A 27500-nucleotide genomic window follows, 5' to 3' on the forward strand; every position below is an offset into this window, starting at 1 on the left:
AACAGTCTGAGGTGAGGACTCCTTTCTGTAGCTAGTTAACAGTATGAGGTGAGGACTCCTTTCTGTAGCTGCTGCTCAGGTCTCTCCAGATAATGAGAGACAATTAAGAGAGTAAGATGTTAATATTTCTCAGTAGTGGAGTATAGTTATTAAGACATTTTAATATGTCTCAGTAGTTTAGTTCTTAATATGATAATATCTCAGTAGTTTAGTTATTAATATGATAATATCTCAGTAGTTTAGTTATTAAGACATTTTAATATGCCTCAGTAGTTTAGTTATTAATATGATAATATCTCAGTAGTTTAGTTATTAATATGTTAGTATGTCTCAGTAGTGGGAGTTTAGTTATTAATATGATAATATCTCAGTAGTTTAGTTATTAATATGATAATGTCTCAGTAGTTTAGTTATTAATATGATAATATCTCAGTAGTTTAGTTATTAATATGATAATGTCTCAGTAGTTTAGTTATTAATATGATAATATCTCAGTAGTTTAGTTATTAACATGTTAGTATGTCTCAGTAGTTTAGTTATTAATATGATTATATCTCAGTAGTTTAGTTATTAATATGATAATATCTCAGTAGTGGGAGTTTAGTTTTGTTGGTTTCAGTTTTTTGGGAGCTGAACGCAAAGTCATTATTTAAATAAGTACGATCAGGGTCAGTGTGTGTGTGCGTGTGTGTGTGTGTGTGTGTGTGCGTGCGTGTGTCCGTATGTGTGTCCGTGCGTGTGCATGTGCCTGCGCATGTGTGCACGTGTGTGTTTGTGTGTGTGTGTGTGCGTGCGTGCATGTGTGTTTTCATGCATACATGCGTGTGCAGGAGTCTGTGTAGTGGCCGAGAGAGTGTGCAGGAGTCAGTGTAGTGGCCAAGAGAGTGTGCAGGAGTCCGTGTAGTGGCCAAGAGAGTGTGCAGGAGTCCGTGTAGTGGCCAAGAGAGTGCTCACACAGAAATGATGAACTAATTCATTGCAGAGTCGCAGCAGAATGGAGAGAAACTTCCATGTACTGATACATTGCTAAAGTTAAATGTGGTATTGGTTGACCTTAACCCCCTACGCCTGGTCTTTGCTCCTCAGTCATCTCCATAATCCACAGATTGAGAGAAAGGGATGAGGTTACAGATTAAGTCACAATTTTACATACACTTAGGTTGGAGTCGTTAAAACTTGTTTTTCAACCACTCCACAAATTTCTTGTTAAAAAAAAGAGTTTTTGCCAGTCGGTTGGGACATCTACTTTGTTGTTAAATAGGTAGGCGGCCAGGTGGGTTATGTTTTTGGGCCTGATTAGCACTGGGACGGGAGAGCACCTGGGAGAATACCAGGTGCAGTAAGCTATACAAAATAACAATGTAGAAATAGTGTTCCCTAATGCTGGAAGGGGGGGACTCTGCTCTAGAAGATTCTTTAGTTGGATGTCTTATGAACGTATAACATAACAATATAACGCTGTTAGTCTAACTGGGTCTTCTTTCTCCCTTTTTGTACCTGTAGAGTCATGGACTAGTTTTTCAACCACTCCATACATTTCTTGTGAACAAACTATAGTTTTTGCCAGTCGGTGAGGACATCTGCTTTGTGACACAAGTCATTTTTCCAGCAATTGTTTACAGATGGATTTTTTCACGTATAATTCCCTGTTTCACAGTTCCAGTGGGTCAGAAGTTTACACACACTAAGTTGACTGTTCCTTTGAACAGCTTGGAAAATTCTAGAAAATTATGTCATGGCTTTAGAAGCTTCTGATAGGCTAATTGACATGATTTGAGTCAATTGGAGGTGTACCTGTGGATGTATTTCAAGGCCTACCTTCAAACCCAGTGCCTCTTAGCTTGACGTCAAATGAAAATCAAAAGAAATTAGCCAAGACCACAGAAGAAAATGTAGACTTCCACAAGTCTGGTTCTTCCTTGGGAGAAATTTTCAAATGCCTGAAGGTACCAGTTTTCAAATGCCTGAAGGTACCACGTTCATCTGTACAAACAATAGTACGCAAGTATAAACACCATGGGACCACGCGGCCGTCATACCGCTCAGAAAGGAGATGTATTCTGTCTCCTAGAGTTGAACTTACTTTGGTGCGAGAAGTGCAAATCAATCCCAGAACAGCAGCAAAGGACCTTGTGAAGATGCTGGAGGAAACAGGTACAAAGGTATCTATATCCACAGTAAAACGAGTCCTATATCGACATAACCTGAAAGTCAGCTCAGCAAGGAAGAAGCCACTGCTCCAAAACCACCATAGAAAAGCCAGACTACGGTTTGCAACTGCACATGGGGACAAAGATCGTACTTTTTGGAGAAATATCCTCTGGTCTGATGAATAGAACTGTTTGGTAATAATGACCATCATAATGTTTGGAGGGAAAAGGGGGAGGCTTGCAAGCCGAAGAATACCATCCCAAACTGGTTTTTTGGAAAAATGAGCTAGAAGTTGTAGTTTTTCTAGGTGACTCCCAGTTGTGTTTCCATGGGTATGGATGAAAGCGCGTTCTTTGTTATTTATCTCCGGTAATGAACATACTATTCTCCGTCTTAAATTTTATAGTTTATTTATGTATTAGGGTTCCTGAGGTTAGATTATAAACGTTGTTTGACTAGTTTGGATACGTTTATTGGTAACGTTTGGGATTCTTTTTGTATGCATTTTGAATTGCATGGATTATTGAATGAAGCGAGCTAAACTGAGCTTTTATGGATATAAAGAAGTACTTAATCGAACAAAAGGACCATTTGTGATGTAACTGGGACCTTTTGGAGTGTCAACAGAAGAAGATCTTCAAAGGTAAGGTATTTCTGACATTTGTGTCGCACCTGCCTGGTTAAAAAAAAAATGTCATGCTTTTGTATGCGGGGCGCTGTCCTCAGATAATCGGATGGTGTGCTTTCGCCGTAAAGCCTTTTGAAATCTGACACAACGGCTGGATTAACAAGAAGTTCAGCTTTATTTTGATGTATTACACTTGTATTTTGATGAATGTTAAATATTTATATTTCTGTAATTTGAAATTCGCACTCTGCAATTTCACCAGAAGTTGGCCAAGTGGGACGCTACCATCCCACCTGCCCATAAATAACACAGTGTCCAAAGAAGGGCCAGAAGTATACAGAAGGATGTCATCTGCGTAGAGGTGGATCAGAGAATCACCAGCAGCAAAAGCGACATCATTGATGTATACAGAGAAAAGAGTCGGCCCGAGGGTTGAACCCTGTGGCACGGTACATGGTACAGAGCAGCATAGGCAAGATACAGTAGATGGTATCGGGTACAGTATATACATATGAGATGAGTATGTAAACAAAGTGGCATAGTTAAAGTGGCTAGTGATACATGTATTACATAAGGATGCAGTCGATGATATAGAGTACAGTATATAGGTATGCATATGAGATGAATAATGTAGGGTAAGTAACATTATATAAGGTAGCATTGTTTAAAGTGGCTAGTGATATATTTACATCATTTCCCATCAATTCCCATTATTAAAGTGGCTGGAGTTGAGTCAGTGTCAGTGTGTTGGCAGCAGCCACTCAATGTTAGTGGTGGCTGTTTAACAGTCTGATGGCCTTGAGATGGAAGTTGTTTTTCAGTCTCTCGGTCCCAGCTTTGATGCACCTGTACTGACCTCGCCTTCTGGATGATAGCGGGGTGAACAGGCAGTGGCTCGGGTGGTTGATGTCCTTGATGATCTTTATGGCCTTCCTGTAACATCGGGTGGTGTAGGTGTCCTGGAGGGCAGGTAGTTTGCCCCCGGTGATGCGTTGTGCAGACCTCACTACCCTCTGGAGAGCCTTACGGTTGAGGGCGGAGCAGTTGCCGTACCAGGCGGTGATACAGCCCGCCAAGATGCTCTCGATTGTGCATCTGTAGAAGTTTGTGAGTGCTTTTGGTGACAAGCCGAATTTCTTCAGCCTCCTTCACGATGCTGTCTGTGTGAGTGGACCAATTCAGTTTGTTTGTAATGTGTATGCCGAGGAACTTAAAACTTGCTACTCTCTCCACTACTGTTCCATCGATGTGGATAGGGGGGTGTTCCTTCTGCTGTTTCCTGAAGTCCACAATCATCTCCTTAGTTTTGTTGACGTTGAGTGTGAGGTTATTTTCCTGACACCACACTCCGAGGCCCTCACCTCCTCCCTGTAGGCCGTCTCGTCCGTTGTTGGTAATCAAGCCTACCACTGTTGTGTCGTCCGCAAACTTGATGATTGAGTTGGAGGCGTGCGTGGCCACGCAGTCGTGGGTGAACAGGGAGTACAGGAGAGGGATCAGAACACACCCTTGTGGGGCCCCAATGTTGAGGATCAGCGGGGAGGAGATGTTGTTACCTACCCTCACCACCTGGGGGCGGCCCGTCAGGAAGTCCAGTACCCAGTTGCACAGGGCGGGGTCGAGACCCAGGGTCTCGAACTTGATGACGAGCTTGGAGGGTGCTATGGTGTTGAATGCCGAGCTGTAGTCGATGAACAGCATTCTCACATAGGTATTCCTCTTGTCCAGATGGGTTAGGGCAGTATGCAGTGTGGTTGAGATTGCATCGTCTGTGGACCTATTTGGGCGGTAAGCAAATTGGAGTGGGTCTAGGGTGTCAGGTAGGGTGGAGGTGATATGGTCCTTGACTAGTCTCTCAAAGCACTTCATGATGACGGAAGTGAGTGCTACGGGGCGGTAGTCGTTTAGCTCAGTTACCTTAGCTTTCTTGGGAACAGGAACAATGGTGGCCCTCTTGAAGCATGTGGGAACAGCAGACTGGTATAGGGATTGATTGAATATGTCCGTAAACACACCAGCCAGCTGGTCTGCGCATGCTCTGAGGGCGCGGCTGGGGATGCCGTATGGGCCTGCAGCCTTGCGAGGGTTAACACGTTTAAATGTTTTACTCACCTCGGCTGCAGTGAAGGAGAGACCGCATGTTTCCGTTGCAGGCCTTGTCAGTGGCACTGTATTGTCCTCAAAGCGGGCAAAAAAGTTATTTAGTCTGCCTGGGAGCAAGACATCCTGGTCTGTGACTGGGCTGGATTTCTTCCTGTAGTCCATGATTGACTGTAGACCCTGCCACATGCCTCTTGAGTCTGAGCCGTTGAATTGAGATTCTACTTTGTCTCTGTACTGACGCTTAGCTTGTTTGATAGCCTTACAGAGGGAATAGCTGCACTGTTTGTATTCAGTCATGTTACCAGACACCTTGCCCTGATTAAAAGCAGTGGTTCGCGCTTTCAGTTTGACGCGAATGCTGCCATCAATCCACGGTTTCTGGTTAGGGAATGTTTTAATCGTTGCTATGGGAAACGACATCTTCAACGCACGAGCTCTGAAGATAGATGGGGGCAATCAATTCACATATGGTGTCCAGGGCACAGCTGGGGGCAGAAGGTGGTCTATAATAATCGGCAACGGTGAGAGACTTGTTTCTGGAAAGGTGGATTTTTAAAAGTTGAAGCTCAAATTGCTTCAGCACAGACCTGGATAGTAAGGCAGAACTCTGCAGGCTATCTTTGCAGTAGATTGCAACTCCGCCCCTTTTGCAGTTCCATCTTGTCGGAAAATGTTACAGTTAGGGATGGAAATGTCAGGGTTTTTGGTGGTCTTCCTAAGCCAGGATTCAGACACGGCTAGGACATCCGGGTTGGCAGAGTGTGCTAAGGCAGTGAATAAAACAAACCTAAGGAGGAGGCTTCTAATGTTAAAATGCATGAAACCAAGGCTTTTACGGTTACAGAAGTCAACAAATGAGAGCACCTGGGAATGAGAGTGGAGTTAGGCACTGCAGGACCTGGATTAACCTCTACGACACCAGAGGAACAGAGGAGAAGTAGGATAAGGGTACGGCTAAAGGCTATAAGAAGTGGTCGTCTAGTATGTTCGGAACAGAGAGTAAAAGGAGCAGGTTTCTGGGCACGGTACAATAGATTCAAGGAATAATGTACAAAGACAAAGGTACGGTAAGATTTGAATACAGTTGAGGCAAACGTATGCATTGAATGACGATGAGAGAGATTTTCTCTCTAGATACATCATTTAAACCAAGTGAGGTCACCGCATGAGTGGGAGGGGGAACTAAAGGACTAACTAAGGCGTATTGTACAGGAATAGAGTCTCTACAGTGGAATAAGGCAATAATTACTAACAAAAACAGCAATGGACAAGGCATATTGACATTAGGGAGAGGCATGTGTTGCCAAGTGATGAATAGGGGTCCAGTGAATAGGGCTCTGCGAGCCGGAGACACGGCGTTTCAGGCAGCTAGCGGACCGGGGCTATCAAGCTAGCAGAAGGGCCTTAGAGGGGAATCGTGATGGAAGAAGTCTGTTGTAGCCCTCTTGTGCCGTGACGTCATCAGACCAGTCGTCATGGATCAGCAGGGCTCCGTGTGGTAAAAGGGTCCAGGCCAATTGGCAAAATACGTTTTGTGGCCAAAGAATTTGTCCTGTGGGGCTATTATTTAATTTTTATTTAACTAGGCATGTCAGTTAAGAACAAATTCTTATTTTCAATGACGGCCTAGGAATAGTGGGTTTACTACCTGTTCAGGGGCAGAACAACAGATTTTTACCTTGTCAGCTCAGGGATTTGAACTTGCAACCTTCTGGTTACTAGTCCACCGCTCTAACCACTTGGCTACGCTACCGCTAACAGTCTTATATGCTCTTGGCAGCTAGCGGGCCGCGGCTAGCAGGCTAGCACATGGGCATTGAGGGGACGGAGGAGCCAGCTGAAAAAAAACCTCAGGCGATTTGTGTCGGAAGTCCAGTCATGATGAGTCGGCGGGGGTGCAGGCCAATTGGCAAAATAGACATTGTAGCCCATGGAGTCGCTGATGGACCTCTTCGGCTAGCTGGGAAATGGGCCTAGCGAAGGCTAGCTGGGAAATGGGCCTAGCGAAGGCTAGCTGGGAAATGGGCCTAGCGAAGGCTAGCTGGGAAATGGGCCTAGCGAAGGCTAGCTCCAGGCTAATTGGTTCTTGCTGCGGGACAGAGACGTGAGCCAGGAGTAGCCACTAGGATAGCAGCTAGCTAGCTGTGATGATCCAGGTGAAAAAGTTCAGAGCTTGCGGTAGGAAACCAGAGATATGGAGAAAAATAAGTCAGATTTGCCCTGGTTTGAGTCGCGCTGTGCGGACTGGGTGAGGCGGATTGCAGGAGAGTATATTGAAGTTGAGGTTAAGGAAAATAGCTAGAAAAATATCCAGCATGACTAGACCAGGAAGAAATGTTCATCTCTGCTGCTTTTCTGCTGCCTGAGTTAGCTACACTACAGCACCATACACACACACACACACACACACACACACACACACACACACACACACACACACACACACACACACACACACACACACACACACACACACACACACACACACACACACACACACACACACATCTGAGTTAGCTACACTACTGCACCATACACACACACACACACACACACACGCACACACACACATCTGAGTTAACTACAGCTGCGCTAAATCAATCATGCAAAACTGAATGGAATTTATTAGGGGTCTAGGTGGTCTTCCCAATAAGACCTGAGAATCAAATACTATTCGACAGCATTTCAAATGCTTTATCTGTGGTTGATTAAGCTTGCCTGGCGCAATGGAACCAATAGAATGGCTGCACATCTGCAAACCCAGCCCACATGGCACCCCAGGCAGGCTCGAATAAATAATCAAAAGTGATTTAAAGATGTCAAATAGTATTTGAACCCAGGTCTGCTTCTCAGAGGCTGTTAGGGAGCCAGTCCTCTCTATCAGAGGCGTTTCATGGTGTGCTGGGTGTGAGGCCCCAGCTCTGTGCTCTGTCTGCCCGCCTGCTGGGAGCTCTTAGGAGAGCAACTGCATCATTAAAGTGTGTTAAAGTGTAGACGTTCGTTTTTTATCCTTGCTGTAATTAAGCTATAAGGCCCGAGGAGGTGTGGTATATTGGCCATATACCACAAACCCCCGAGGTGCCTTATTGTTATTATAAACTGGTTATATATATAAAATATAAATAAAATGTTTTGTCATACCCGTAGTATACGGTCTGATATACAATGGCTGTCAGCCAATCAGCATTCAGGTCTCGAACCACCCAGTTTATTATTCATACTATTTTAGCATGCTTGCACAAGAAACATTACATTAAGACAAAGCCTCTCTGTAACCTAAGACCGAAGACTGATTGTGTTAAACGTTCACGAGCTGGTCCCTCCCTTCCTGTCAGATGGTATCGGAGTATGAGGTCTGATAGCAACAGGCTCAGAGACCAGTTTCCATCTACGAGCCGTCAGACTGATGAACGCTGGAGCTGAGACTGACCACCTGCTCTGATTCTCTGCACCTGTAACACAGAACACAACTGCTGCAACCAGGCTCTTATTAATGTACTGCTCAGGTTAAACACTGTCCCCCGTTCCTTCCCTTGTGAGGGTGTTGTTATGTTGTCTTATTTCTTATTGGTGTTACATTGACCAGAAGAAACCTGTAAGTAAGCATTTGGTTGGACTCTGTATACCATGCGTACCCTATACATACCACTACAGTATACCATGCATACCCTGTACATACCACTATAGTATACCATGCGTACCCTGTACATACCACTACAGTATACCATGCATACCCTGTACATACCACTATAGTATACCATGCGTACCCTGTACATACCACTACAGTATACCATGCATATCTTGTACATACCACTATAGTATACCATGCGTACCCTGTACATACCACTATAGTATACCATGTGTATCTTGTACATACCACTACAGTATACCATGTGTATCTTGTACATACCACTACAGTATACCATGTGTATCTTGTACATACCACTACAGTATACCATGTGTATCTTGTACATACCACTACAGTATACCATGCATACCCTGTACATACCACTATAGTATACCATGAGAGGACTGGAGATAATGATAGAGAGAGAGAGAGAGAGAGACAGAGAGAGAGAGAGAGACAGAGAGAGAGAGAGAGAGAGAGAAAGAGAGATTGAGAGATTGAGAGAGAGGCAGGGAGAGAGAGACACAGAGAAGCAGGGAGAGAGAGACAGAGAGAAGCAGGGAGAGAGAGACAGAGAGAAGCAGGGAGAGAGAGACAGAGAGAAGCAGGGAGAGAGAGACAGAGAGAAGCAGGGAGAACCGGCATCAATGGCAAGTATTTTTGGGGGGAAGAGCGGAGGCTAATTTTAGCTCAGGCTGGAGAGTGAAAAGTATGAGTGAAAGCCTAATATATATATATATATATATATATATATATATATATATAGGGAGAGACAGAGACAGAGAGAGGGAGAGACAGAGAGAGGGAGAGACAGAGAGAGAGAGAGAGAGAGGGAGAGACAGAGACAGAGAGAGAGAGAGATAGAGGGAGAGACAGAGACAGAGAGAGAGAGAGAGAGAGAGAGAGAGGAGAGAGAGAGACAGAGACAGAGAGACAGAGAGAGAGAGAGACAGAGAGAGAGAGAGAGAGAGAGAGAGAGATATTCTCATTGAAGGCAGAATGTAAAGAGGTGTTTAAGTCCTAGCAGCTGTGTTGTAATGTGCCAGAGACAGTAGAGTTCAGATCCCTGTTGCTGAACTGTTACAGTACCTGTGATGCATAGAGAATCCCAGTGCGGTTCTAGCTAAATGTTTATCTGGCTTGTTTTATGGACTCCTCAGCATTTGACACTAGCTGAGACAGAAATCCAGGTGTTGTACAAGGAATACAATCAGCATGCGTGACTAAAACACACTTGAAACACATTCGCCTTGTTTACTAAGATAATGTGATGATCTATGTTAATGTGTGTTGTGGGAGTCAAGCTGTGAGAGCACAGGATACATCCCAAATGGTACCCTAATCCCTATGTAGTGCAATACTTTTTTTTTTACCAGGACCCAGGTCTAAATAAGTGCACTATGTTGATAATAAGAGTGCCATTTGGGATGCTAAGTAGCTGAGAATGGGATGTAGTTCTGTTTGTTGTCTTGACTCCTCCTCAGTGGTTTGGTATTAACTTAAATGTCTAGAATTAAGAATGCTAAACCTGCACAAGGTATACAGGGCCGGCTCTAGCCTTTTGGGGGCCCCAAGCGGGATATGGTTGGAGGGGGGCCCCCCAAGCACATGTCTTCTCAGTGGTTTGGTGTTAACTTAAATGATGTCTAGAAATAATTAGGATAAACCTGCACATGGTATACAGGGCCGGCTCTGGCCTTTTGGGGTCCCTAAGTGAGATTTGGTTGGAGGGGGGGGGCAAAACATTTTAGTAGTCTCTCTGTTGATGGCTGAGAGAAACATTTAAGTTTTAAAGTTCATTTCCTGCAATTCTATACATTTTGCCATTGGGCGTAAAGAAAATGTTCCAATTTTAAAGCAAGTTTTCTGCAATTCTACACATTTTGCCATGGGGCGGCGATAACCTTCTGCAGTTTGTCGTGGAAATTTCCTCTATTTAAAAATCATGGGATCAAACCACACACACAAGTCAGAGTTAGTTATAAAAGTCCATCTTTAATTATATGAGCTCCATCACAACCCTGTGACTCTCAGATCAATTCAGTGTCTATCAATGAATTCTCTGAGTCCCTTCCACATTGCAATAGCATTTGGACTTTCAACAATTCAGTATCTCTAATGAAAAGTTGAGAGTCCCAACATAATGGCAAATGGATCCTTTATAGCAAAGATACACAGGATAAGACAGCATAGACATAATTAATCGTTCAGCTTTGTCTCCTTACTCAAACCCAGAACCATAAACCAATCCTCCATATCAACAGGCATATATCAAATTGTCATTTAGATACAACCAATTCTAAATACAACCAATCCTGGACAAACTCACGGAGAGGAGGATGATTGCTGTAGGTTAAGATAGGGACAACATTAGAGGGAGCATAGAATGATTCCAGACACTGCCATCCTCCTTTCCCCGATGGGAAAAGTAGGGAGTGACTCCACACAGACACAGTGGAGCAAAAGATCTGTTTACACATGATGACACTTTGACCTCTCCCCTCTCTGCGGCCCATGCAGCTTAGTCTTGACATAGGACAGACAACTGCAACCTCGCCAACAGTGTTATACAAAAATACCATTCTGATGAGAAGTAACTTACAAACATATGATGAATATAAAACATCTTACCTATGTTACCCAACTAATTCGGATTATTTCCACAACAAGTTTTAAAGCTAATTCCAGCAGTTCTACATATTCTGTAATGAATTAGGCCACGTTGATAGGATATCTTAGTGAGAACGACTAACAAAATCAATGTGTGCATCCTGGAGTGCCTGTTGGTTTACAGCCATGATTAATCCAAGTTCGGCAGCTGGCTGGACTAACTACCAATCTAAACATTGTCAGCTGACATGTTAAAATTGATTGACTGTCATAACAAGACAGAAACTGCTGATGCGACACATTTAAAAATAGCTCCTGGTGTATTTTATTATTATTGTTGTTGTTGTTGTTTTTTTTTGGGAGGGGGGGGCTATTGGCCAGGGTTGCTTACAGAACGCCTGGATCCGGCCCTGAAGGTATAAAGTACTTCTCTCATGCTTAGGACCCACAGCACCTCCTGTCTGTCAGTAGACATGCAGGTGGACGGGGGCATGAATACAGTACAACACCATGTGATGTGTCAGCCTGTCTTTTGGGCCCAGCACCCTGTGGAGAAATGGAGAATGTGCACATCAGCATTTCACCGACACACTCTTCAAATCAGCTCGATGAGGATGCCCTTCTCCTCTCCTCTCCTCTCCTCTCCTCTCCTCTCCTCTCCTCTCCTCTCCTCTCCTCTCCTCTCCTCTCCTCTCCTCTCCTCTCCTCTCCTCTCCTCTCCTCTCCTCTCCTCTCCTCTCCTCTCCCCTCCCCTCCCCTCCCCTCCACCTCCCCTCCCCCTCCCATACCCTCTCCCCTTCCCTCCACAGAACCTTCCCTATGGCGTTAGAGGATGTTACCTATCTCTTTCTCCGTAGGTCGAGATACCTGCCCCAGAACTCTCTAGTCTTACATATTTTATATGGTATATGCACCTCTTCCATTTATCTCTCCGCAGTGTGGGCTTCCTGCCCCAGAAGGCTCTTCTCTTCCCTGATGTTGTGCCGTAGTATATTGGCCATATACCACACACCCTCGGGCCTTATTGCTTAATGAACCTTCTCTCTCTCCTCTCCTGCCAGGGCTGGCTACCTGCCCCAGAACGTTCCCCTCCAGATCATCTGCTACCTACCCCAGGAGAGAGAGTTCCTCCCCTGGCACGCTGCCAGCCGCTCCCTCTACCAGCTGGACAAGCTGCTGGACCGCACAGAGGACTACAGCCTCTTCAGTGTAGGTTATAACCTCTGACCTCTGACCCTGACCCTAATCAAGCTGCTGGACCGCATAGAGGACGACAGCCTCTTCCCTAATCCTAATCCTAACCCTGACCATAACCCTCCAACTACAGCCTCTTCAGTGTAGGTCATAACCTCTGACCCTGACCCTAACCCTAAACCTGACCATAACCCTCCAACTACAGCCTCTTCAGTGTAGGTTATAACCTCTGACCCTAACCCTAACCCTAACCCTGACCAGTACCCTCCAACTACAGCCTCTTCATAGTTTATAACCTCTGACTCTAATCCTAACCCTGACCAGTACCCTCCAACTACAGCCTGTTCAGTGTAGGTTATAACCTCTGACCCTAACCATAACCCTGACCAGTACCCTCCAACTACAGCCTCTCCATAGTTTATAACCTCTGACCCTAATCCTAACCCTGACCAGTACCTTCCAACTACAGCCTCTTCAGTGTAGGTTATAACCTCTTATCCTAATCCTAACCCTGACCAGCCTGTTTGGTACAGCTGGTGCCCTCTCAGACACTCTCTAAAGACCCCCGGCACCTTTCTGTGGATCAGGGTTCAAGGTATTGTGGAGAGCCCACTGAGCCCCAGTACTATAAACCCTATGTACTAGATCACCCACTGAGCCCCAGTACTATAAACCCTATGTACTAATGTACCCACTGAGCCCCAGTACTATAAACCCTATGTACTAGATCACACACTGAGCCTCTGTACTATAAACCCTATGTACTAATGTACCCACTGAGCCCCAGTACTATAAACCCTATGTACTAGATCACCCACTGAGCCCCAGTACTATAAACCCTATGTACTAATGTCCCCACTGAGCCCCAGTACTATAAACCCTATGTACTAGATCACCCACTGAGCCCCAGTACTATAAACCCTATGTACTAATGTACCCACTGAGCCCCAGTACTATAAACCCTATGTACTAGATCACACACTGAGCCTCTGTACTATAAACCCTATGTACTAATGTACCCACTGAGCCCCAGTACTATAAACCCTATGTACTAATGTCCCCACTGAGCCCCAGTACTATAAACCCTATGTACTAGATCACCCACTGAGCCCCAGTACTATAAACCCTATGTACTAATGTACCCACTGAGCCCCAGTACTATAAACCCTATGTACTAGATCACCCACTGAGCCCCAGTACTATAAACCCTATGTACTAGATCACCCACTGAGCCCCAGTACTATAAACCCTATGTACTAATGTACCCACTGAGCCCCAGTACTATAAACCTTATGTACTAATGTACCCACTGAGCCCCAGTACTATAAACCCTATGTACTAGATCACCCACTGAGCCCCAGTACTATAAACCCTATGTACTAGATCACCCACTGAGCCCCAGTACTATAAACCCTATGTACTAATGTACCCACTGAGCCCCAGTACTATAAACCCTATGTACTAATGTACCCACTGAGCCCCAGTACTATAAACCCTATGTACTAGATCACCCACTGAGCCCCAGTACTATAAACCCTATGTACTAGATCACCCACTGAGGCCCAGTACTATAAACCCTATGTACTAGATCACCCACTGAGCCCCAGTACTATAAACCCTATGTACTAATGTACCCACTGAGCCCCAGTACTATAAACCCTATGTACTAGATCACCCACTGAGCCCCAGTACTATAAACCCTATGTACTAGATCACCCACAGAGCCCCAGTACTATAAACCCTATGTACTAGATCACCCACTGAGCCCCAGTACTATAAACCCTATGTACTAGATCACCCACTGAGCCCCTGTACTATAAACCTCATGTACTAATGTACCCACTGAGCCCCAGTACTATAAACCCTATGTACTAGATCACCCACTGAGCCCCAGTACTATAAACCCTATGTACTAGATCACCCACTGAGCCCCAGTACTATAAACCCTATGTACTAGATCACCCACTGAGCCCCAGTACTATAAACCCTATGTACTAATGTACCCACTGAGCCCCAGTACTATAAACCCTATGTACTAATGTACCCACTGAGCCCCAGTACTATAAACCCTATGTACTAATGTACCCACTGAGCCCCAGTACTATAAACCCTATGTACTAGATCACCCACTGAGCCCCAGTACTATAAACCTTATGTACTAGATCACCCACTGAGCCCCAGTACTATAAACCCTATGTACTAGATCACCCACTGAGCCCCAGTACTATAAACCCTATGTACTAGATCACCCACTGAGCCCCAGTACTATAAACCCTATGTACTAATGTACCCACTGAGCCCCAGTACTATAAACCCTATGTACTAGATCACCCACTGAGCCCCAGTACTATAAACCCTATGTACTAATGTACCCACTGAGCCCCAGTACTATAAACCCTATGTACTAGATCACCCACTGAGCCCCAGTACCATAAACCCTATGTACTAGATCACCCACTGAGCCCCAGTACTATAAACCCTATGTACTAATGTACCCACTGAGCCCCAGTACTATAAACCCTATGTACTAGATCACCCACTGAGCCCCTGCACAGGTCTGGAGGTCTTGATGTATGGGTTTTAAATTACTTTTAAATGGTTTGCTGCTCCTGTTTAAGTGAAACCGTAATGAGTTGTCTTATCGATCAAAGAATGTGAAGTCCAGTCCATTTGTCAGTATGACAGTGGGTTCTCTGTACCACCAGTGGGTTCTCTGTACCACCAGTGGGTCCTCTGTACCACCAGTGGGTCCTCTGTCCCACCAGTGGGTCCTCTGTCCCACCAGTGGGTCCTCTGTCCCACCAGTGGGTTCTCTGTACCACCAGTGGGTTATCTGTTCCACTAGTGGGTCCTCTGCCCCATCAGTGGGTCCTCTGTCACATCAGTGGGTCCTTTGTCCCACTAGTGGGTTCTCTGTACCACCAGTGGGTTCTCTGTCCCACCAGTGGGTTCTCAGGGAGAACAGGGAGGGTGTCAGGGAGGGAGAACAGGGTGTCATAGGAGGGAGAGTGTCAGGGAGGGAGGGAGGGTGAGTGTCAGGGGGAGAGTGTCAGGAAGGGAGAGTGTCAGGGAGGGTGACTGTCAGGGAGGGTGAGTGTCAGGGAGGGAGGGAGGGTGAGTGTCAGGGGGAGAGTGTCAGGGAGGGTGACTATCAGGGAGGGTGAGTGTCAGGGAAGGAGGGAGGGTGAGTGTCAGGGGGAGAGTGTCAGGGAGGAGAGTGTCAGGGAGGGTGAGTGTCAGGGAGGGTGAGTGTCAGGGAGGGAGGGTGAGTGTCAGGGAGGGAGAGTGTCAGGGAGGGGTGTCAGGGAGGGAGAGTGTCAGGGAGGTAGAGTGTCAGGGAGGGTGAGTGTCAGGGAGGGTGAGTGTCAGGGAGGGAGAGTGTCAGGGAGTGAGAGTGTCAGGGAGGGTGAGTGTCAGGGAGGGTGAGGTCAGGGAGGGAGAGTGTCAGGGAGGGAGAGTGTCAGGGAGGGTGAGTGTCAGGGAGGGTGAGTGTCAGGGAGGGAGAGTGTCAGGGAGGGAGAGTGTCAGGGAGGGAGAGTGTCAGGGAGGGTGAGTGTCAGGGAGGGAGAGTGTCAGGGAGGGAGAGTGTCAGGGAGGGTGAGTGTCAGGGAGGGAGAGTGTCAGGGAGGGAGAGTGTCAGGGAGGGAGAGTGTCAGGGAGGGAGAGTGTCAGGGAGGGAGAGTGTCAGGGAGGGTGAGTGTCAGGGAGGGTGAGTGTCAGGGAGGGTGAGTGTCAGGGAGGGAGAGTGTCAGGGAGGGAGAGTGTCAGGGAGGGAGAGTGTCAGGGAGGGAGGGTGTCAGGGAGGGAGAGTGTCAGGGAGGGAGAGTGTCAGGGAGGGTGAGTGTCAGGGAGGGTGAGTGTCAGGGAGGGAGGGTGTCAGGGAGGGAGGGGTGTCAGGGAGGGTGAGTGTCATGGAGGGAGAGTGTCAGGGAGGGTGAGTGTCAGGGAGGGAGGGTGTCAGGGAGGGAGAGTGTCAGGGGGAGGAGGTGTCAGGGAGGAGGAGAGTCATGGAGGGAGAGGAGGGAGGTGAGGAAGGGAGGGAGGTTCATGGAGGGAGTGTCTGTCGGAGGGTGAGTGTCAGGGAGGGAGGTTTTAATTCATTTACAGTGTCTGAAGCAGATGTTGTAGAGAATAATGGAGGACAGAAACAGCTGCAAGGGATTATTTATTTCCTGGCGATTTGGCCTTCTCTTGGCAGACCACCAAGGCCTCTGCTGGGTGCAGAGAGAGTGAGAGAGAGAGAGAGAGAGACAGAGAGAGAGAGAGACACAGAGACACAGAGAGAGAGAGAGAGAGAGAGAGAGAGACACAGAGACACAGAGAGAGAGAGACAGAGAGAGAGAGACAGAGAGAGAGAGACAGAAACCCTAGAGAGAGAGAGAGAGAGAGAGAGAGAGAGATAGATAGATAGATAGATAGATAGATAGATAGATAGATAGATAGATAGATAGAGGGAGAGAGGGAGAGAGGGAGAGAGAGCCCACACACGAGTCTGAGGAGTGTTCAGTGTTCACCACTCAGCAGGGTGGCATTAACCCTCAGTATTGGCAGTGAATGGTTCTATACAGAGATACACATCAACGTCCCAAATTGCACCCTATTCCCTATATAGTGCACTACTAGACCAGAGTCCTAGTGGGTGCTAGTGCACTATAAAGGGCACGGCCTCAGAGAGGTGGTTTATATGGAGAACAACAAGAACATGAAGGCTGTCACCTACCACTAGGATGAGGAAGGAAGATCAGTGTGTGCGTGTGTGTAGGTGTGTGTGCTGAAGTGTGCGTGTGTGGTTTGTGCTCAGTGTGTGTGTGTGTGTGTGTGTGTGTGTGTGTGTGTGTGTGTGTGTGTGTGTGTGTGTGTGTGTGTGTGTGTGTGTGTGTGTGTGTGTGTGTGTGTGTGTGTGTGTGTGTGTGTGTGTGTGTGTTTCGAGGCTGGTCCCTAATGTTAATCATGATTTGATTTCAATGAGGGACCGTGAAGCAGAGGCGCTACGCTAAATTAGCCTTGGCATCACCTGCTGTGTGGTTTGGAGAGCCAACACAATCATAACATGTGTTCCAAAGTGGCATCCCTTATTCCCTTTATAGTGCACTTCTGTTGGTCAGGGTCCAAAAGGCTCTGCTGGAAAGTAGTGCACTTTCTAGGTGATGGGGTGTAATCTGGGATACATCCATAACCCTGCACAGCTCCTAGCCATCTGGGATACATCCATAACCCTACACAGCTCCTAGCCATCCATAACCCTCCTGTCCTAGCCATCTGGGATACATCCATAACCCTACACAGCTCCTAGCCATCTGGGAAACATCCATAACCCTACACAGCTCCTAGCCATCTGGTATACATCCATAACCCTACACAGCTCCTAGCCATCCATAACCCTCCTGTCCCAGCCATCTGGGATACATCCATAACCCTCCTGTCCTAGCCATCTGGGATACATCCATAACCCTAAACAGCTCCTAGCCATCTGGGATACATCCATAACCCTCCTGTCCTAGCCATCTGGGATACATACATAACCCTACACAGCTCAGCCATCTGGGATACATCCATAACCCTACACAGCTCCTAGCCATCTGGATACATCGGATCCTACATGGGATACATCCATAACCCTACTGTCCTAGCCATCTGGGATACATACATAACCCTCCTGTCCTAGCCATCTGGGAACCATCCATAACCCTCCTGTCCTAGCCATCTGGGATACATCCATAACCCTCCTGTCCTAGCCATCTGGGATACATCCATAACCCTCCTGTCCTAGCCATCTGGGAACCATCCATAACCCTCCTGTCCTAGCTATCTGGGATACATCCATAACCCTCCTGTCCTAGCCATCTGGGATACATACATAACCCTCCTGTCCTAGCCATCTGGGATACATCCATAACCCTCCTGTCCTAGCCATCTGGGATACATCCATAACCCTCCTGTCCTAGCCATCTGGGATACATCCATAACCCTACACAGCTCCTAGCCATCTGGGAAACATCCATAACCCTCCTGTCCTAGCCATCTGGAATACATCCATAACCCTCCTGTCCTAGCCATCTGGGATACATCCATAACCCTACACAGCTCCTAGCCATCTGGGATACATCCATAACCCTCCTGTCCTAGCCATCTGGGATACATCCATAACCCTCCTGTCCTAGCCATCTGGGATACATCCATAACCCTCCTGTCCTAGCCATCTGGGATACATAACCCTCCTGTCCTAGCCATCTGGGATACATCCATAACCCTCCTGTCCTAGCCATCTGGGATACATCCATAACCCTCCTGTCCTAGCCATCTGGGATACATCCATAACCCTCCTGTCCTAGCCATCTGGGATACATCCATAACCCTCCTGTCCTAGCCATCTGGGATACATCCATAACCCTACACAGCTCCTAGCCATCTGGGATACATCCATAACCCTCCTGTCCTAGCCATCTGGGATACATCCATAACCCTCCTGTCCTAGCCATCTGGGATACATCCATAACCCTACACAGCTCCTAGCCATCTGGGATACATCCATAACCCTACACAGCTCCTAGCCATCTGGGAAACATCCATAACCCTACACAGCTCCTAGCCATCTGGGATACATCCATAACCCTCCTGTCCTAGCCATCTGGGATACATCCATAACCCTCCTGTCCTAGCCATCTGGGATACATCCATAACCCTCCTGTCCTAGCCATCTGGGATACATCCATAACCCTACACAGCTCCTAGCCATCTGGGATACATCCATAACCCTCCTGTCCTAGCCATCTGGGATACATCCATAACCCTCCTGTCCTAGCCATCTGGGATACATCCATAACCCTACACAGCTCCTAGCCATCTGGGATACATCATCCCTAACCATCTGGGACACACATCCATAACCCTGTCCTAGCCATCTGGGAAACATCCATAACCCTACACAGCTCCTAGCCATCTGGGATACATCCATAACCCTCCTGTCCTAGCCATCTGGGATACATCCATAACCCTCCTGTCCTAGCCATCTGGGATACATCCATAACCCTCCTGTCCTAGCCATCTGGGATACATCCATAACCCTCCTGTCCTAGCCATCTGGGATACATCCATAACCCTCCTGTCCTAGCCATCTGGGAACCATCCATAACCCTCCTGTCCTAGCCATCTGGGATACATCCATAACCCTCCTGTCCTAGCCATCTGGGATACATCCATAACCCTCCTGTCCTAGCCATCTGGGAACCATCCATAACCCTCCTGTCCTAGCCATCTGGGATACATCCATAACCCTCCTGTCCTAGCCATCTGGGATACATCCATAACCCTCCTGTCCTAGCCATCTGGGATACATCCATAACCCTCCTGTCCTAGCCATCTGGGATACATCCATAACCCTCCTGTCCTAGCCATCTGGGATACATCCATAACCCTCCTGTCCTAGCCATCTGGGATACATCCATAACCCTCCTGTCCTAGCCATCTGGGAACCATCCATAACCCTCCTGTCCTAGCCATCTGGGATACATCCATAACCCTCCTGTCCTAGCCATCTGGGATACATGGATACATCCATAACCCTCCTGTCCTAGCCATCTGGGATACATCCATAACCCTCCTGTCCTAGCCATCTGGGATACATCCATAACCCTCCTGTCCTAGCCATCTGGGATACATCCATAACCCTCCTGTCCTAGCCATCTGGGATACATCCATAACCCTCCTGTCCTAGCCATCTGGGATACATCCATAACCCTCCTGTCCTAGCCATCTGGGATACATCCATAACCCTCCTGTCCTAGCCATCTGGGATACATCCATAACCCTCCTGTCCTAGCCATCTGGGATCATCCATAACCCTCCTGTCCTAGCCATCTGGGATACATCCATAACCTCCTGTCCTAGCCATCTGTCCATAACCCTCCTGTCCTAGCCATCTGGATACATCCATAACCCTCCTGTCCTAGCCATCTGGGATACATCCATAACCCTCCTGTCCTAGCCATCTGGGATACATCCATAACCCTCCTGTCCTAGCCATCTGGGATACATCCATAACCCTCCTGTCCTAGCCATCTGGGATACATCCATAACCCTCCTGTCCTAGCCATCTGGGAACCATCCATAACCCTCCTGTCCTAGCCATCTGGGAACATCCATAACCCTCCTGTCCTATCCATCTGGGATACATCCATAACCCTCCTGTCCTAGCCATCTGGGAACCATCCATAACCCTCCTGTCCTAGCCATCTGGGAACATCCATAACCCTCCTGTCCTAGCCATCTGGGATACATCCATAACCCTCCTGTCCTAGCCATCTGGGATACATCCATAACCCTCCTGTCCTAGCCATCTGGGATACATCCATAACCCTCCTGTCCTAGCCATCTGGGATACATCCATAACCCTCCTGTCCTAGCCATCTGGGATACATCCATAACCCTCCTGTCCTAGCCATCTGGGATACATCCATAACCCTCCTGTCCTAGCCATCTGGGATACATCCATAACCCTCCTGTCCTAGCCATCTGGGATACATCCATAACCCTCCTGTCCTAGCCATCTGGGATACATCCATAACCCTCCTGTCCTATCCATCTGGGATACATCCATAACCCTCCTGTCCTATCCATCTGGGAACCATCCATAACCCTCCTGTCCTAGCCATCTGGGAACCATCCATAACCCTCCTGTCCTAGCCATCTGGGATATATCCATAACCCTCCTGTCCTAGCCATCTGGGAACCATCCATAACCCTCCTGTCCTAGCCATCTGGGATACATCCATAACCCTCCTGTCCTAGCCATCTGGGATACATCCATAACCCTCCTGTCCTAGCCATCTGGGATACATCCATAACCCTCCTGTCCTAGCCATCTGGGATACATCCATAACCCTCCTGTCCTAGCCATCTGGGAACCATCCATAACCCTCCTGTCCTAGCCATCTGGGATACATCCATAACCCTCCTGTCCTAGCCATCTGGGATATAACCCTCCTGTCCTAGCCATCTGGGAACATAACCCTCCTGTCCCTAGCCATCTGGGATACATCCATAACCCTCCTGTCCTAGCCATCTGAGAACCATCCATAACCCTCCTGTCCTAGCCATCTGGGAACCATCCATAACCCTCCTGTCCTAGCCATCTGGGATACATCCATAACCCTCCTGTCCTAGCCATCTGGGATACATCCATAACCCTCCTGTCCTAGCCATCTGGGAGACATCCATAACCCTCCTGTCCTAGCCATCTGGGAACCATCCATAACCCTCCTGTCCTAGCCATCTGGGAGACATCCATAACCCTCCTGTCCTAGCCATCTGGGAACCATCCATAACCCTCCTGTCCTAGCCATCTGACGGTCGTTCTACCCTCTTCCTGTTACATTCCAGGGTAGATGAAGTCAGTTCTGACCTCGAAGGCAGTTTGTCCTCGATAAGAGTCAGCCTTGTTATGTTGAAATATCAAAACCTCTGAAAATCACACCGCTTCGGCCACCAGGATCGGGCCCCTTCTTGCTGTTGATTTTCTGTGATTTTCAATTTCTCCGCCTCTTAAAATAGTTCTAAATATTTGTGTGTCATTTGCCAACTACTGACATGTTTATTTTCAGGTCTGACTAACAACATCTGTCTACTGATGACTTGTTGCTTTCTACTTCCTCCCCAACAGGACTTCGTGCTGAAGCAAGTGGCCTCAAAGTACCACAAGATGGGCTGGCCCTTGGCTCTGACAGAAGGCTCCATCATACAGGCCTCCTACCAGACTGAGTATGTGATGCATACAGTCACCTCTCACACAACAAGTGGCTGGGATGGGATGTTGTCTTGACCCACAAGCAGATCATTTCACTGTAGTCTCTCCTTCTGTCCCTCCTTTTCTTCTCTCTCTCTCTCTCTCCCCCTCCTTCTGTCCCTCCTTCTCTTCTCTCTCTCTTTCTGCTTCTCTCTCCTTCCCTATTCTTTTCCCTCCCTCTATTTCTCCCTCTCTCATTCCCTCCCTACCTCCCACTCTTTTGTTCCTGTACCTCTCACCACCTGACCCTCTTCCACCTCTCTCCTCGCTTCTCTCTCCCCTCTCTCTCTCTCCTCACACTCTCTCCCTCTGTATCATGGACAGAGAGCTGCAGAGAGAGGTGATCATGCTGGCATGTAGTTTCGGGAACAAGCACTGTCACCGCCAAGCTGTGTCGCTCATCTCTGATTGGATCTCCAGCAACAAGAACAGGTACAGTAAACAGCATCCTAAATGACACCCAGTGCCCCCCCCCCCCCCCCAAATGGAACAGTTGAGCTAACGTAGGCTAATGTGATTAGCATGAGGTTGTAAGTAAACAACCAAAAAGAAATCCCAGTACATAGACATATCTGATATGGGCAGAAAGCTTAAATTATTGTAAATCTAACTGCACTGTCCAATTTACAGTAGCTATTACAGTGAAAGAATACCATTCTATTGTTTGAGGAGAGTGCACAATTATGAAACAATTATGAAAATGTATTAATAAACCAATTAAGCACATTTGGGCAGTCTTGATACAACATTTTGAACAGATATGCAATGGTTCATTGGATCAGTCTAAAAACTTTGCACATACACTGTACCTGGGCTGGAATAATACATTATGGCATTTCTCATGCATTTCAAAGATTCTGGTACTTTAAAAAATATATGTTTTAATATTTTACCAGATCTAATGTGTTATATTCTCCTACATTAATACCACATATCCAAACAAAATTCAAAGTGTTTCCTTTCAAATTGTACCAAGAAATGCATATCCTTGTTTCAGGTCCTGAGCTACAGGCAGTTAGATTTGGGGGAGTCATTTTAGGCAAAAATTTGAAAAAAATGTGAGATCCTTATTTAAATCAGTGCACTACTGTATAGGGAGTAGGGTCCTCTTTCAGATTGGCCCGTAGAGACAGAGAGCGGGCGTCGTGCTGGGCCCACAGTCACCGCCCACAGTCACCGCCCACAGTCACCGCCCACAGTCACCGCCCACAGTCACCGCCCACATTCACCGCCCACAGTCACCGCCCACAGTCACCGCCCACATTCATCGCCCACAGTCACCGCCCACAGTCACCGCCCACAGTCACCGCCCACATTCACCGCCCACAGTCACCGCCCACAGTCACCGCCCACAGTCACCGCCCACAGTCACCGCCCACACCGCCCACATTCACCGCCCACAGTCACCGCCCACAGTCACCGCCCACAGTCACCGCCCACAGTCACCGCCCACAGTCACCGCCCACAGTCACCGCCCACAGTCACCGCCCACAGTCACCGCCCACAGTCACCCCAGTCACCGCCCACACAGTCACCACATACCATAATAGGAGGACAGATTCACTTGGAGGTCACCGCCCACAGTCACCTCCTCTTCAGATCACCGATATCCCAAGCAGTCAGATATCACCAAGCAGCTCTCCTCAGATATCACCAAGCAGCTCTCCTCTCTCCTCTTCACAGTGGACACCAAGCAGATGGACTCAGATATCACCATAGATATCACCAAGCAGCTGATATCACCAAGCAGCTCTCCTCTCTCTCCTTCAGATATCACCAAGCAGCTCTCCTCTCCTCTTCACAGAGCTCTCCTCTCTCCTCTTCAGATATCACCAAGCAGCTCTCCTCTCTCCTCTTCAGATATCACCAAGCAGCTCTCCTCTCCCTCTTCAGATATCACCAAGCAGCTCTCCTCTCCTCTTCAGATATCACCAAGCAGCTCTCCTTACCAAGCAGCTCTCCTCTCTCCAGATCACCAAGCAGCTTCAGATATCACCAAGCAGCTCTCCTCTCTCCTCTTCAGATATCACCAAGCAGCTCTCCTCTCCTCTTCAGATATCACCAAGCAGCTCTCCTCTCCTCTTCAGATATCACCAAGCAGCTCTCCTCTCTCCTCTTCAGATATCACCAAGCAGCTCTCCTCTCCTCTTCAGATATCACCAAGCAGCTCTTCAGATATCACCAAGCAGCTCTCCTCTCTCCTCTTCAGATATCACCAAGCAGCTTCAGATATCACCAAGCAGCTCTCCTCTCTCCTCTTCAGATATCACCAAGCAGCTCTCCTCTCCTCTTCAGATATCACCAAGCAGCTCTCCTCTCTCCTCTTCAGATATCACCAAGCAGCTCTCCTCTCTCCTCTTCAGATATCACCAAGCAGCTCTCCTCTCCTCTTCAGATATCACCAAGCAGCTCTCCTCTCTCCTCTTCAGATATCACCAAGCAGCTCAGATATCACCAAGCAGCTCTCCTCTCTCCTCTTCAGATATCACCAAGCAGCTCTCTTCTCCTCTTCAGATATCACCAAGCTCCTCTTCAGATATCACCAAGCAGCTCTCCTCTCTCCTCTTCAGATATCACCAAGCAGCTCTCCTCTCTCCAGATATCACCAAGCAGCTTCAGATATCACCAAGCAGCTCTCCTCTCTCCTCTTCAGATATCACCAAGCAGCTCTCCTCTCTCCTCTTCAGATATCACCAAGCAGCTCTCCTCTCTCCTCTTCAGATATCACCAAGCAGCTCTCCTCTCTCCTCTTCAGATATCACCAAGCAGCTCTCCTCTCTCCTCTTCAGATATCACCAAGCAGCTCTCCTCTCTCCTCTTCAGATATCACCAAGCAGCTCTCCTCTCTCCTCTTCAGATATCACCAAGCAGCTCTCCTCTCCTCTTCAGATATCACCAAGCAGCTCTCCTCTCTCCTCTTCAGATATCACCAAGCAGCTCTCCTCTCTCCTCTTCAGATATCACCAAGCAGCTCTCCTCTCCTCTTCAGATATCACCAAGCAGCTCTCCTCTCTCCCCTTTAGATATCACCAAGCAGCTCTCCTCTCTCCTCTTCAGATATCACCAAGCAGCTCTCCTCTCCTCTTCAGATATCACCAAGCAGCTCTCCTCTCTCCTCTTTAGATATCACCAAGCAGCTCTCCTCTCCTCTTCAGATATCACCAAGCAGCTCTCCTCTCTCCTCTTCAGATATCACCAAGCAGCTCTCCTCTCTCCTCTTCAGATATCACCAAGCAGCTCTCCTCTCCTCTTCAGATATCACCAAGCAGCTCTCCTCTCTCCTCTTCAGATATCACCAAGCAGCTCTCCTCTCTCCTCTTCAGATATCACCAAGCAGCTCTCCTCTCCTTTCAGATATCACCAAGCAGCTCTCCTCTCCTCCTTTCAGATATCACCAAGCAGCTCTCCTCCTCTCCTCTTTAGATATCACCAAGCAGCTCTTCAGATATCACCAAGCAGCTCTCCTCTCTCCTCTTCAGATATCACCAAGCAGCTCTCCTCTCCTCTTCAGATATCACCAAGCAGCTCTCCTCTCTCCTCTTCAGATATCACCAAGCAGCTCTCCTCTCTCCTCTTCAGATATCACCAAGCAGCTCTCCTCTCTCCTCTTCAGATATCACCAAGCAGCTCTCCTCTCTCCTCTTCAGATATCACCAAGCAGCTCTCCTCTCTCCTCTTCAGATATCACCAAGCAGCTCTCCTCTCTCCTCTTCAGATATCACCAAGCAGCTCTCCTCTCTCCTCTTCAGATATCACCAAGCAGCTCTCCTCTCCTCTTCAGATATCACCAAGCAGCTCTCCTCTCTCCTCTTCAGATATCACCAAGCAGCTCTCCTCTCTCCTTCAGATATTCTCACTCTCTCTCTTCAGATATCACCAAGCAGCTCTCCTCTCTCCTCTTCAGATATCACCAAGCAGCTCTCCTCTCTCCTCTTCAGATATCACCAAGCAGCTCTCCTCTCTCTTCAGATATCACCAAGCAGCTCTCCTCTCTCCTCTTCAGATATCACCAAGCAGCTCTCCTCTCTCTCTTCAGATATCACCAAGCAGCTCTCCTCTCCACCAAGCAGCTCTCTTCAGATATCACCAAGCAGCTCTCCTCTCTCCTCTTCAGATATCACCAAGATATCACCAAGCAGCTCTCCTCTCTCCTCTTCAGATATCACCAAGCAGCTCTCCTCTCTCCTCTTCAGATATCACCAAGCAGCTCTCCTCCTCTCAGATCTTCAGATATCACCAAGCAGCTCTCCTCTCTCCTCTTCAGATATCACCAAGCAGCTCTCCTCTCCTCTTCAGATATCACCAAGCAGCTCTCCTCTCTCCTCTTCAGATATCACCAAGCAGCTCTCCTCTCTCTCTTCAGATATCACCAAGCAGCTCTCCTCTCCTCTTCAGATATCACCAAGCAGCTCTCCTCTCTCCTCTTCAGATATCACCAAGCAGCTCTCCTCCTCTATCCTCTTCAGATATCACCAAGCAGCTCTCCTCTCCTCTTCAGATATCACCAAGCAGCTCTCCTCTCCTTCAGATATCACCAAGCAGCTCTCCTCTCCTCTTCAGATATCACCAAGCAGCTCTCCTCTCTCCTCTTCAGATATCACCAAGCAGCTCTCCTCTCTCCTCTTCAGATATCAGATGTCACAAGCAGCTCTCCTCTCCTCTTCAGATATCACTCTTCAGATATCACCAAGCAGCTCTCCTCTCTCCTCTTCAGATATCACCAAGCAGCTCTCCTCTCCCTCTTCAGATATCACCAAGCAGCTCTCCTCTCTCCTCTTCAGATATCACCAAGCAGCTCTCCTCTCTCCTCTTCAGATATCACCAAGCAGCTCTCCTCTCTCCTCTTCAGATATCACCAAGCAGCTCTCCTCTCCTCTTCAGATATCACCAAGCAGCTCTTCAGATATCAGATATCACCAAGCAGCTCTCCTCTCTCCTCTTCAGATATCACCAAGCAGCTCTCCTCTCTCCTCTTCAGATATCACCAAGCAGCTCTCCTCTCTCCTCTTCAGATATCACCCAAGCAGATATCACGAAGCAGGTCTCCTCTCCCTCTTCAGATATCACCAAGCAGCTCTCCTCTCTCCTCTTCAGACATCACCAAGCAGCTCTCCTCTCTCCTCTTCAGACATCACCAAGCAGCTCTCCTCTCTCCTCTTCAGATATCACCAAGCAGCTCTCCTCTCTCTTCAGATATTCTTCAGATATCACCAAGCAGCTCTCCTCTCTCCTCTTCAGATATCACCAAGCAGCTCTCCTCTCCTCTTCAGATATTCTCTCAGATATCACCAAGCAGCTCTCCTCTCCTCTTCAGATATCACCAAGCAGCTCTCCCAGATATCACCAAGCAGCTCTCCTCCCCTTCAGATATCTCTTCAGATCATCACCAAGCAGCTCTCCTCTCT

The 27500-nt window shown here is 47.7% G+C and overlaps 1 protein-coding gene across 1 annotated transcript in view; it reads left to right on the top strand.

The window, feature by feature from the left end:
• Nucleotides 1–27500, top strand: part of LOC135515572 (thyrotropin-releasing hormone-degrading ectoenzyme-like) — a 484406-nt gene that overhangs the window by 426275 nt on the left and 30631 nt on the right. Inside the window, exons 13-15 of the mRNA XM_064939193.1 lie at nt 12182–12329; nt 21973–22070; nt 22420–22527. Coding sequence (XP_064795265.1) covers nt 12182–12329; nt 21973–22070; nt 22420–22527 — 354 coding nt within the window. The remainder of the gene's footprint in view (nt 1–12181; nt 12330–21972; nt 22071–22419; nt 22528–27500) is intronic.

This window comes from Oncorhynchus masou, chromosome 27 (genome assembly GCF_036934945.1).
Source record: "Oncorhynchus masou masou isolate Uvic2021 chromosome 27, UVic_Omas_1.1, whole genome shotgun sequence".
NCBI lineage: Eukaryota > Metazoa > Chordata > Actinopteri > Salmoniformes > Salmonidae > Oncorhynchus > Oncorhynchus masou.